Below are 14,159 nucleotides of genomic sequence, written 5' to 3' on the forward strand. Positions count from 1 at the left end.
TTTAACAAATAAGGCTACTTACTTCGAGCCTTATGTGTCCTGAAATAAACATTGTAAAAATAGTTGGGCTATGCAAAGGCATTAAAAAGATATTGCTGTGTAAAGCAATGCATACAAAAGTGCTAAATTTGGCAGGCCATTGGTGCGTCAGTGATGCTTGGTCCTGAAAGGGTTAAAGGGGTTGTTCCACGTCGCATACTCACCAGTCTTCGTTTCTTTGAAATCTTCTGTCTTCCGGCTTTGTTTTGTCATTGGTGGGCGGGGTCACATATGCAAAGCCAAGCGGCGAGATGCCGCCGGCCCTGCGTGTGCGATCATAGACCAGTCTAGCCTTCACAATGCAAATACAGACCCGATAGGCTTCCAGCACTTTTACTCTGGCTGTCCTTATTGGCCTTTGTTAATTTATCTTCAGTGATAACATGCCCTTATACCCAAGATTAGTTATACCTCCAGCTGCCATTGCAACCTGTACGTCTCCTGTTATCTCACAACGGGGCCACCTGTGGGCATACAGATTGCACAGTCTCTCTAAAACCACTTAGATGCTGTAGTCACGATTATCTGGGGCATCAAAGGGCTTAAATGGGTTTCCCTTGCCTTTATAATTTATAAGATAAGATATCTTTTGGATAGGTCAGGCAGGTGTCTGACACCTGGGCCCTTGCCCGATAATTTATTGAAGAGGGTCTGTGTTTGGTTGATCTGCCTTTTCCAAGCACAACTCTGTACGTTTGTTCAGTCTCTGTGCTTGGTGTCTGAGCTCACCCCATTCACTTTAATTTGACTGAGCTGTGATCAGGCCATGTGACCAATGAATGTGATATTATGTGGCCTCTGAAGCAGAATCTTGAGGAGTAATAATATTCAAGATGATATATCATTAAGGCTCAGGTTACACCAATCTCTTATAAATTGCATTGCCTGTACAAACAATGTCTCTCTTTAATACCATGTCCTTTTATTTGTAGTACAATGTAAATGTATACTTTGCACTTAATTTTTTACATAGCTTGAGAGTCCATGTAAGTTAATGGCAGTGCGAATTGCACCAATGATGTTTTGGGGGGGTCTGTGTGCAGTCCAAAAATAGTTTCTAAACTGGCCCATAAAGTTTCATATAAACAGCTTAATAGACCTGCTCTTTGCGACTACTAAAGGTATATTTGGGTAATGATTACAAGAACTGGGTGTCCTGCAACCCTGTTGCAATAGAGTCACAGGACGGAGGCGCTTGCCCCTGCTCCATTTATTTCACCAGGAATTGCAGGAGTTCATCAAAGTGGAGTGCTTGGCTATCTCCTGTGACTCCTATTAAAATCAAGATGGTGACAGTGTACATATCTAACCTTCTGCTCCATTCAAAATGGGGTTCAAACACCCCATTTCTTTGTTTTGTTGAAGGCCTCAGCGCTCGGACCCCCACCAATCATTAAGTTACTCCCTATCTTATGGAGCTCCCTTGGCAAATTAGACACATGTAAACAAGATTTCTGGACACAAGGGCTCCATGTCTCAGTTGCTGGACTTTGGTTCTGTAGCTGTCAGAAATTTACATACCTCAACTTTTTTTTTTTTTATGTTTTGTTTTTTTTAAACTGATTATAGAATACGGATTCTATTTTGCTTTTTTGTGTAATAGAAAGAATCTAGAGGCCATAATTATTAATATGCGCTGGCTTCTTAATAATCCTGCCGCAGTGTTCGAGGTCCTGTATGCCAGAAATTAAATCTGACAGGGACTGGCATAGACTACAGATATGACTTGCACCAGTTTTGTCATGAGTTATTGTAAATATGTGAGGCCCAGTCATCCTTGCCCTGCCCCACCAACTTTTCTCAAAATTAGAGCACAACTTGGTAATTTCATGTCATAATAGCGTACAAGCCACGGGAGAACAGACTGTGCCAGCACTGTGACCAGGGGGCCCTAGAAGACGAGACCCACTTCCTGCTACACTGCACCAAATACTCAGCTGTGAGGGCCGTCTACTACCAAAGACTCTACCCACATCCCAGACTTCATATCTGCAGACGAGAAGAGGAAACTCTACATCCTACTGGGAGAAGAAGAGGCCACTGTGGAGATCGCTGCCCAATACGTGTCCAGCTGTCACCAAACAAGAGGAAGATGAGACTCCACGGACTATTATATTTATCCCAATACACCCGCCCCACCCCACCCCACTCCCACCTCCCCATATAGCAGTCACCAACGAAGAGGAAGATGAGACTCCACGGACTGTTATATTTATCCCAAAACACCCGCCCCACCCCACCTCCCCATATAGCAGTCACCAACGAAGAGGAAGATGAGACTCCACGGACTGTTATATTTATCCCAAAACACCCGCCCCACCCCACCTCCCCATATAGCAGTCACCAACGAAGAGGAAGATGAGACTCCACGGACTGTTATATTTATCCCAAAACACCCGCCCCACCCCACCTCCCCATATAGCAGTCACCAACGAAGAGGAAGATGAGACTCCACGGACTGTTATATTTATCCCAAAACACCCGCCCCACCCCACCTCCCCATATAGCAGTCACCAACGAAGAGGAAGATGAGACTCCATGGACTGTTATACCCCAAACCACCCACCCCACCCCCACCACTCACCCACCCGAGTCCAACTCCCCCCCCACCACCACTTTACTAGCTTTGGCAATGCCAAATATCTATTTGGACGTGCCAATAAAGCTTTTTTTGATTTGATTTGAATAGCCCTATAGAACAATTTATCTGTGCACTGTGTTTTATATTGATTTAACCCAGTAAGGACACAGCCTGTTTGGTGTCAAGGATGCAAATAGTTTTTAGTTTATACTTATGCTTTATAAAAAATTTAAAACATTTTTAAATTAGGCTGCAGGAGATGGAACCCCCCCCCCCAAAAAAAAACAAAACAAAAACATATTCACCTGTCCCCAATGCCTCTCAGCATGATCTGCTCCTGCTGCTCGGATGTTTTCCTTCGGCAGAAGTATCCTCTGCACGTGACTGTTGAGGCCAATCAGAACAGCGGCCTTAGAACGTCACTACCTGTGCTGATTGGCCTGAGGAAAGGGACCCTGGACATCACAGCCCGCGAGGACTTTCATTGCAAGAAAATAACAGAGCAGAAGGATCGGACCGCGCTGGGAGGCACTAGGGATACGCTGGTGTAGATTTATGAAACTGCCTATAGCAAGCAATCACAAAATAGCTTTCATTTTTGCAAGAGCAGAGTATGACATGAAAACTCTGTTGTGATTGGGTTCTGTGGTAACAAAGACAACTTTTTATTTTTTGAAAGTTTCATAAATCTCTAATCTCTACCAATGTTTTAGTTCTGAATACCAGTGTATGATTAAAGGGATTTCCAGGCTTCAGAATTAATGGCCTGTTCTTTGGCCCCAGTTTTGTATGACTGGCATTGTCACTCCATATTAATAATAAAAAGTCAGTCTGTATCTATAGCTATTTAAAGCTGTTTAAATGTTTAGTGCTATGGCTGTAGCACCCTCAAGCCTTAAAGGGATTTTCCTGCAAGACATGTATGGCAAATCCACAGGCTATGCCATAAATGTCTGATATGTGTCCCACCTGGCCATGACCTAGCTCAGAAGACTTTCAACTATGGTTGATCTTTATGTACGCAGCATAGCTGTGAGCCAAGTTGTTTTTATAACTCCTATAGAAGTAAATGGATGTACAGAAATAATGTAGAACAGTGAATTACATGGCTTCAGTAATTCCCATTCGCTTCTATGAGAGTTATGGAAACCTCATAGCTCAGAGTTACACTGTTTAGGTACAACCCAGCCGTAGCTGAAAGTCTTCTCAGCGAGGTTGCAGTAATGGGGCACTTTAGAGAAGGTGCTGGTCAATTGTAGGACTTGCATGTATCAGACATTAATGGCATATCCTATTCATATGACATAGATGTCTTTCATGGGAAAACCACTTGAAGGCCTCATGCACATGCAATTGTGGATAAAAGTCAGGATTCGAGATGAGCGAATATGCTTGATCGAATACCTCGGCCACATAGCTCCCGGTGCAAAAAACGCTTCCAGGACTTCGAATTTTTACTGCCCCTCCCACCTTCCTTGCCGCCGGGAGCTATGTGGCCGAGGTATTCGATCGAGCATATTCGCTCATCTCTAGTCAGGACCCATACATTTCAGTAGTTTTTGTGACTATGTATCCAGGCTATGTATGAAGAGTTGTCATCCGTACTGTTTTCTCTGATCTGCAGACTATACACGGTCATGTACGGAAGGCCCACGTTTATCTGTCACCTGAATATGCTGCCCTTTGAGGGCCTTTGGGGAGAGGCCTGTTCTTCTAATAGACCAGATAGCACACACAAATATTGTAGCAATTCCTAAAATAAAATAGAGCAAACTTTGAAGTTATGACTGCTGTTTTCTAAGGAAAATGGCCCTTTCAGCTGGGAGGAGTGGCGATGCTATTAGAAAACTACAGTATTTTATTTTATTTTTGTACAATTTTGACAATTTCATAATTCTACATAGTACACTAATAAAAGGATAAAAGTACAGTATACATTGGTGGAGACCTATTATTTTTGACGTGCTGTATGTGTTGCCCAACTGCTTTTTCCAAGCAGCCACCTTCATACAAACACAGTTAAGGCCAGAGCCCACATGGCGGAAATGGGGAAAACGCAGTGAAAATAGATTGCATCACTTTACAGTCACAGCAAAGTGGATGGGTTTCTAGCGAATCCCATCCCCCACTTTGGGGTAAAATACACATAGTGGACATGCTTCAGTTTCTAAAACCATTGTGGTTTTGAAAATCGCAGCATGCCAATTATACCTACGAAAATGCCAGTGGTTTCTCTCTAGGTATAATTGAAGCAGAAAGTCCGCAGAGGAAGCCTCTTCTATGCAAAGTGCTGCGGGAAGAACTGCAAAAAACTGCGCTGCGGGGCACTGTGGTGCCTTAGCTTAAAGGGGGTTTCCAACTACAGGCACTTATCCCCATCTACAGGATAAATAGCTGATCACTAGGAATCTGCAAGTGCCCTATGAGAATGAAGCATTGGTACTCAAGCTTTCAGGGTGGGTAACTCTGGTAGATCTATGGAAGTACATTGAGCAGTGGCGACAATATCACACCACCATTCCTTTCATATCTGGCCTTCTTGTTATCATTCAGACCCCCAGTGGTCAGAAACTTGGATAGGGATAGATGTCATTGATGGGAATAAGTAAAACTGCCTCTCCCAAATAGTTAATAAATATGTAGCAAATTGTGCAACTCTGATGTCGTGATCTCTTTTACTGATACAATTGCATATTTTGGGATAAGGGAGTATGTTCTTCATACTGTAAGTGTAGCATTTGACTCAAACACTGTTAAAACTGGTGTAAATACTATAAATCGCTAAATCTGCCCTGTTGTTGTGGAATATTTTATTACTTTTCTGTTTATTACTTCCCCTGACTGATGCAGCACGGCGCTGTGAAGAACATGAATTTTTCCGAGTATCGTTGCTGCAGCCACTTTCATATTTAACTTTATGCAGTTCACTATTATTTTCGGGAAAATACTTGCAGCATTTATTTATTGACTTGATTTATTTGGCTTTGAGAAAAGATTACAGCGGTAGCAAAATGAAACATTCTTCATACATTTTTCTATTTTAATACATGCTTGAAATCCGTGACTGTGTGAATAAACCCAGAAGAATTGAACTAATCTAAGCCGTAAGAATGTTTTTATTTCTTTTATTTTTCTGTTGATGGTCCAGAGCTGTCAAAATCCTTGGTTCCATATGAATGAGGCTGAGGAATCTCGTGTGCGGGTGACATTTTAATAAGATTTTTGTAAAGGTCAAGTCTGTCAATAAAACTTGACAGTCTAAGTGCTTGAAGCCTTCTCAATAGAATTATGCACAGTTTAAGACTATTTAGATGAATGCTTAAGGAACAGTCCCCCAATAAAATTCCTAAAATCAGGCAAAATTGTCAAGTAAAAAATATAGGGCCTAAAAGGGGTTGTCCAGGATAGATTAAAACCTTACCCCTTAGCTAAACCCCATCTCCCCCCCCCCTTCCCCCATTATTTCTAATTTACTCCCTTTAAATGCCATAGGCACATATTCTGATTTTCCTTGTGAAGTTCAGTTTCGCAGTTTCTGGAGGCCACCAGTACTCCCCATCCCGGTCCCCTTCATACTCACCAACACTCACTTCCTCTTCTTCTGCTGGCCGTTGCTTCCTTCACAAGGGAGCTGAAGCTGATGCCTGCGCAGTAGAACGCCGGCAGAAACAAAAAGAAGCAGCGCTCTATTGCACATGCGTGGCTTCCGCTGGCGTACTGGCGCAGGCGCCAGTTCCAGATCCCAGGTGTGGGTAGAAGGGACAGCGGCACCTCAGTCATCTCTAGAACGAGAAGATAGGTAAGTATGATGGGGTGTGGAGGGAGTTGGGATCTGAATTGGTTAGCTATCTAGGTAAAGCTAGTAGTCCATGGGCTAGCTAGGGAAACAGGTGGGGGGGGGGGGTTGTGAAGGGGGATCTGATTGAACTGCAATGCATCCTGGTAGTTGTAGGCTAAGACAGCAGGAAGCTACCCATGTAAACAAATGCACGAGGAGCTACACGACTAAAGGTATTTGAATGCCCTTGTTTAACCCACTGATAGCACTTTTAAAAAAAAATATGTTTACAAGGGCACTTTCACATGGTCCTATTTTCAGGTCAATAATTGAGAAATTTTGCCCATAAGAATGCTTGTTCCCAGTCATTGCCCAGTGCATATGCTCATTTTTCCAATGATCAAATCTATTATGCAACATTGTCAGCAGCCCATCTTACATACACAGGGCATGCCAACAGTAGTGTATATGGCTGGGGGAAGACACATTTATTCATTCACTTAGTGCAAGCTTTCCTTTCTTTAATCTGTTTCAAGGAATTCATTGCAGGCGGATTACATGTATATCATTGGTCACAAGGACTTGTCTGGAGAGGGCTCAGGTGCAGAGTAAATGGTTTAGTTACCATGGAAAATGTGACCCTGACATCTAAACAAGGCCAGTGCTATGGGAGCCGCCATATTGTAATGATCAGTGCCTATTGAAGTATCAATGACAATCTACTCTACTACTCTAATATATTATAAAGAAGGACCTTGGGGGTCTAAAAACACTAGTAAATAAAGAAAAAAAACCCCCCACAAAATATAAAAATTTGAACAACAGCCCCCTTTGCTTAGATAAAAAAAAATAACCGTTTTAGGTATTCTCTCTCATTTTAGGGTTCTGTTGCTGTTAAACAAGGTGGTGTTATCTTCGGCCTAAGGGTACTGTAAGGGTGTGTTGGAATTGGTCGAATATTTGAGGGCAGATTTTGACCCCAAATCCGGAGCAGAGTCCTCCTGGAATCTACCTCCCATTGTTTTCAATGGGAGGCAGAGATCGCATCACAATGTTGAAAAAAGAAGCATCCTGCTCTATCTTGTCGCAGATTCCGCAGCTCGAGACTCCCTCCTGATTAGGCCCATTCATCCAGGCCTAAACAGGAGTGGGTTGCCACAACAGAATGCTGATGCACTGCATTGGTATCCCATCATGGTTAGGTCATGGTGAAAATGCTGACGGCGGAAATTTATTTTCCACCATGTGAACACACCCTAATAATGTGTATCTCAGACCTGGCCCATTCCTGGATCTTCTCATACCTCACCGACCACACATTCAGCGTCTCCCACTCGCACCCCACCTCCTCACCATGCCCTCTCTCTGTAGGTGTCCCCCAAAGCTCCGTCCTAGGACCCCTCCTGTTGTCCATCTGTACCCTTGGCCTGGGCCAACTCATAGAATCTCATGGTTTCCAGTACCATTGCTATGCTGATGACACCCATATATACATCTCTGGACCAGACATTACCTCCCTGCTGGCCAGAGTTCCAGATTGCTTAGCAGCCGTAGCCTCCTTCCTCTCCTCCCGCTTTTTCAAACTCAATACGGAGAAAACGGAGTTCACCATCTTTGCCTCACCCCGTATTGCCCTTCCACGTGACCCATCTATTAAAGTCAATGGAACCACACTTACCCCTGTCCCACAGGCCTGATGCCTTGGGGTACCACTGGACCCTGACCTATCCTTCAAGTCACACGTCAACACTTCCTGCCGCCTCCAACTCAAGAACATCTATCGAATGCGCTCCTTCCACTAAGACGCTCGTCCAGGCCCTCATAATCTCCCGCCTAGATTACTGCAACACCCTTCTCCATGGACTCCCAGCTAACACCCTCTCCCCCCGATCTTCATCGGCTGCTCCCCTCTGCCAGTCCCTCCACTGGCTACCCATAGCCCAATGAATTGAGTTCAAGCTACTAACATTAACATACAAAGCCATCCACAACCTGTGCCCTCCATATATCTCTGACCTAATCTCCCACTACCTGCCTACATGTAACCTCAGATCCTCCAATGACCTCCTACTCCGCTCTGCTCTCATCCGCTCCTCACACAACCGTCTCCAAGATTTCTCCCGTGCATCCCCCATACTCTGGAACTCCTTACCAAGACACATAAGACTGATCCCCACAATCACAGGATTCAAGAAGGCCCTGAAGATTCACCTATTCAGGAAGGCCTACAACCTCCAATAACACTATCACCGCACCACCATCTGTACAGTCTCCCCTCTTCTTCTGTCTAAACCCCCCTTCCCTCATACACTGCAAGCCCTCGCAGGCAGGGCCCTTTACCCCACTGTGCCAGTCGGTCACTGTTAGTTTTAGAACTGCCTGTATATTTTGTGTACTGTTTGTAATCCCCAAATGTAAAGCACCATGGAATTAATTAATGGTGCTATATAAATAAATAATAATGTGCTTTCTAGTGGCTGCTTTCCAAAAGCTCCCAGATCATACCTTAAACATATTCATATATCCCACGTTATTTGAAGAAGGCCAAGAGTGTCGATCTCTTTTGTCACTATTGGGCTTATATATGCCATTCTAAAGCTTTCAGTGAAATAAAAATCATACACTACACTGTGACAAATGCCGCTATATGTCTATCCAGTTGCATCTGTTGGAGGTAAAGCCTCCTGCTGTATACTTTAGCATACACTGTAAAACAGAATATGGATCTGTCTTTGCCCCAATGGGAGCAGAAAATAAATCTGCATAATGGAGGGTAAGTGATGCCATTTACCCCGAATTATACCAATTGAAATAAAAATTTAACAAAAATAACAGATCAGCATAAGGACAAATGCTAGTGCGATCAGAATCCTGTATGTACCAGTGATTTAGTGATATCGGGAGTTTATGCAGGAACAGTTGTATAGATAATGTAACCCCTTTCTTCAGAAGATTCCTTCCTTCTTTCTTTGTTGTTTCCGTGCCATAGCTGTATTGTGATAAGTGTGACTTCAGGCGATCTCCTTACCTTGTATAATGTTATCCTTGTATAATCTTTTATTTATATGGTTTGTTCTACTGGTATTCCCATTCCCTTTTTTTTAGGCAATGTCTGAGATGAGTCAGCATATTAGGTTTTCAGTACATAGAAATAAAGTCAAAGCGCTTTGCTCACAGAATTTGAAATAAACTATAGAAGGCATAAAATACAAGGATGGCACATAAAAATACAGAACAAACACCTCAGCAGAATGGAAAAATGTCACTGCTTTGGATTGGGATGTGAATCATTTCTGTTCGCTGGAGAGTTTCACCAGCCTTCATAACAATTCCAGCCGGGGTTGAAGCAGATGGTTCCTGTCCTGCTCTTACTCGCTGCTAATGTGTAGTACATGTAACTAATACTCACCCAGAGAGGTCCAGGGGATAGGAGAACGGAAGTGATATGACAGGCTGACGCATTTTCGGATGTAGTTTTTCTCAACTTTAAAATTGCATTTATCAGATCTCTGGTTATCATTTAAAAGGAATCTGTCACATGGATTTTGGGTATGAAACCATCACCACCAGGCTGTGATACTGCACAAGAGCTTTATATTTTTATATACTCTGTCTACAAATTACCTAAGCAAGCCCGTTGCCAACATCCGCCTTTTTATTACAGTGTTACACTATTGAGTGGCAGATGCCATAACTACTGGGTCTCTGCAGTATTCTACTTTATTGCATTCATTGTATTCAACTGTAGCCTCTCAAAGTTAAAAAAAAAAAAAAAATCTTTAGAATTGCAGGAATGCTCAGAGTGGCTTTCTGAAGACTCCCAGGCTTGTCCTAGTTATTTAGATATTGAGGCTTGCCATAGACCAACCTCATTAGATATATATCGAAAGACCCATAGACTGTTATACAGTGATATTTGAGCCTATGGGACGTGCACAGAAAAGATTGCAGATTTAAGTCCCCGGGGAAGGGGGTTGGGGCTAATAAAATAGTTTTAAAAAATTAAATAAAATTATTTTTTAAAAAAAGTTTTATAAAAAAAAAAAACTACCACTTCCCTTGATTTGAAATAAAAATAAATAGATAAAAGCAAACAAAGATATTATACATCTCCGTGTCCAAAAACACCCAGCTTACACACGTATTAAATATTTTTTCCTAAACCCAGAAGAAAGTCACACAAACTCAGTTTTTCTCCAGTTCCACCCCATTCAGAATTTCTTTCCAGCTTCTCATTATTTCATACAGAATACTAAATGGTACAAGTTAAACTCGTCCTCTAAATATTAAGCCCTTTATATGCCTCTGTGAATGGAATATTAACAAGGTTATGGAGTTTGGAGCCAGATGTTATATACACATCACTTTAATCCCGACCCTATTGATGCAAATGGTAATCCATCTATAGATCTATAGCCATTATGAAACTGCATCTACCAGCATGGACAACCACGGACACTTAGGAAATTTTGGAAATTGGGTTATCCTGACCATTGTGGAGCCACAGTTTGGATACCACTGATCTAGATTATTTTATGTTTTATATCTAATGCAGTATATAACTACATGAAATCTGTAAATTAGGGGTTATGTTGCTTTAAAGAGAATGTATCACTATAGACACTTACACCCTATCCATACAACTATCAGATTAGTGGGGGAGGCCCTACTACTGAGACCCCTATCGATATGGAGAACGAGGGACTGAAAGTTGCCCTATATACTCCATGTGAATTGAGCGTCTGTGTGGATTCATGGCCGGAGCTGCATTCACGTCTATGTGGCTCCTGTAGATCGCCATCCCAGTAGGCTCACAAAGTGCATGGAGTGCAGACTACGTATATTCACCAGTGTTTCGTTGTTGAGGAACATAGCCATTAGAGATGAGCGAGTAGTATTCGATTGAATACCTCCCCTGCATACTGTAGATATTGGTGTACTCAGTCAAATACCACGCGGTAAACTCAGTAAAAATTCCATTCCCCTCCCACCTTCTCTGTCGCTGGCGCTTTTTTTACACCAGTATCTATGCAGGGGAGGTATTCAATCGAATACTACTCGCTCATCTCTAATAGCCATCTGACTCTTCATTGGCACAACTACACTGCCTCTTTCACCTACTTGTACTGCACAAGTGTGACTGTATCCTGTTTTGCTTCTTCTTGTGTAGGGTGGAACTATGATTGCAGTGGGACTTGGCGTTGCAGCAGCAGCTTTTGCAGGTATGACCATTTATTTTCTAGGCCTGGGAGTAGCTTTTTGAGCACTTTATGTGGGTTGAGGACAGTTCTTGGCAATAATTGGAGAGTTCCTAGAGTTTACTTAACACCATCCTGTCTAACTATAACTGGGTTGTTTTTTTGTTTGGAGGCATTGGGGTAGATATACTGACTTAAAGTATACTCCCAATTGTTTAACAACTTTCTATGAGTAGCACAGGTGATTATAAGAAATTTTCTTACATATATTATTAGAAGATGTGTTTCCTAAAACACTTTTCAGAATTTTTTTTTTTTTATATATATATATGGAAGCCTATGGAAAGGGGAAGAGGGAGAGGCTGCTAAAAAAGACACATAGTAACTGCACTATTACACTGTGAGCGAGAGAGATCTTTTGACATTGAAATATCTTTCAAGATATGGCTCTACAACTGCACATAATGAGGAAATAAAATGAAGCCCGCTCCAGCTTATGTCTTAGCACTGTAGTACAGGGCATACTAATAGAAAGTGAACAATACATTCGGTCAGTGAGCGCATCGTTCACTTCCTTACGTTTCTCAGTAATGACCCAGCAGGTCATGTGATCATCAGACTGACCTGCCGATTCATACACCAGATTTTAAGTTACTTATTCTATGTAAGTTTCTTACAACTTGGATCTTCCACTCTTATAGACTTACGTAGAAATCGGTGAATTCCTGCTGGTGTGTGAATTGTCAGCTCAGTTGACAGAATGGTATTGGAGAGAATCCTGTGGCAGCCAGTTGCCTTCTAGTCCGACACAAGATTGTGAGGGGGAAATGTCTAGTCTCATGGGGCATATATAAAATATTTCTTAATAATGTTTTCAGCTTTCATGAAGATATTAGAGGGCAAAACAGCTCTATGTCAGTATGTCAGGAGTGGTTATAGGTAGAAGTACTGTAATGTATTTATGTGTATTTTCTGAGATTAGTGTTATGTCCACTAGCTTTCACTATGCCTGCGGAACCATATACAAAAATACAGAACTAGCTTTATAAACTTTGTATTTCTAAAATGGTAAACTAAACAGTTTAGAGTTGGCGTTGACTTCTCCATATTTCTTTTTTTTTCTCCATTTTGTTCCATTGATTTTTTTTCCTTTATTCCCACAAGACACTATGTGAATTTCTGTTAAAAGACCCTGAGTGAATAAATGCGAGACCTAAATTGCTTGATGGAAAATTGCAAATAGCTTGAATTTAGTTAGCAGCATTACATGAAAATAACACACAAAATAGCACATCTATCACATCTACTCAGGTTTTAACTATATGCATTAAATGATTTTCAGTAAGCAAATTGCTGCGGAGAGTCTGTAAATTGTATAATTTTTATAGGTCGCTTCGCTTTCCAGCTTTGGAAACCTTTGGGTCAAGTTATCATGGAAAACGCAAAAAAAATCTCTACTCCAGTAAGTGTGAATTGACTTATTTCATAAGTAAGGCCTAGGAGTGTGATTGTGCCGTGTAATTCTCCTCTTCTGCTTCTGGTCACGTCTAGAAGTGTGATATTGGTACATTGCTGTTATTTCTGCAATATTCCATGTTTTCTCTTTCGGCAGAGTCTTTCTTATTACTACAAAGGTGGATTTGAGCAGAAAATGAGTAGGCGAGAAGCCAGCCTTGTTTTAGGTGTCAGGTGAGTGTACTAGACTTTCTTTCTTTGTAGCAAAAGTAAATAGAGTAAACCAGGGTATGAATCAACCAGGAGCGAATCTAGACCCAGTGATAACATAATACCCAGCCAACAAAGATGCATTGATGGGTGTTTTTTAACTCTTTCCATCACGGCTAACTAAGGGTAGGTCATAGGATGAGAGCAATGGGAGTTGTAGTTTTGCAACAGCTGGAGAGCCGTACGTTCCCTACCCCTGGTCTAACCGGTCACTTTTGCTGGAAGACAACAATGGACCAGCAGGACCAGACCGCACTGAGAAAGGCGAGTATGATTTTTTGTTGTTGTTGTTTTTAATACCTCCCCCAGCCTATTTAAAATAAACATTTTTTGCTCGGACAACCCCTTTAATGTTCGTTGCTCTCATCCTATTTATGACTGAGAACAACAGAAATTGATAAAAGGTAGTATGAAAAACTCGCTAAGGCCTGTCTGCTAATGTTGTGCTCAGTAAATACCTCTGCAGCATCCTTTCTAAGAGCTCTGCGCTGTGTTACTCCTCCTACATATTTATCAATAGCTTGACAACCGACTGTTAAAGGACTAATCTAATCTTTTGACCTCACCGTTTCTACATTGAACTTGCAGCTCAATTATCTATAGGTATCTGGTCCATAGTTGTCTTACATGAGCTCTGTTTTTATCTGGCAATTCACATTTTTTTTAGCGAACCGAAGGTCAGGACTCAGAATGCATTCTTAGGAGAGTCGACAGGAATGTATTGAGAGTCCTGACCCCAGTTCACTTTCTAAATGTTCCGCTGGAGAAGAGGTTAGGTGGGTCAGCGTCAGATCTGGTATCTGCAGGAGAAATTGAACTGTAAGTTTGTACACACAGG

At 42.0% G+C, this 14,159-nt stretch overlaps 1 protein-coding gene across 1 annotated transcript in view; it reads left to right on the forward strand.

The window, feature by feature from the left end:
• DNAJC15 (DnaJ heat shock protein family (Hsp40) member C15) overlaps positions 1-14,159 on the forward strand; it is a 39,141-nt gene that overhangs the window by 9,696 nt on the left and 15,286 nt on the right. The window contains exons 2-4 of the mRNA XM_075265484.1: positions 11,569-11,620; positions 12,985-13,058; positions 13,209-13,285. Coding sequence (XP_075121585.1) covers positions 11,569-11,620; positions 12,985-13,058; positions 13,209-13,285 — 203 coding nt within the window. The remainder of the gene's footprint in view (positions 1-11,568; positions 11,621-12,984; positions 13,059-13,208; positions 13,286-14,159) is intronic.

Source organism: Leptodactylus fuscus, chromosome 2 (assembly GCF_031893055.1).
Source record: "Leptodactylus fuscus isolate aLepFus1 chromosome 2, aLepFus1.hap2, whole genome shotgun sequence".
Taxonomy (NCBI): Eukaryota; Metazoa; Chordata; class Amphibia; order Anura; family Leptodactylidae; genus Leptodactylus; species Leptodactylus fuscus.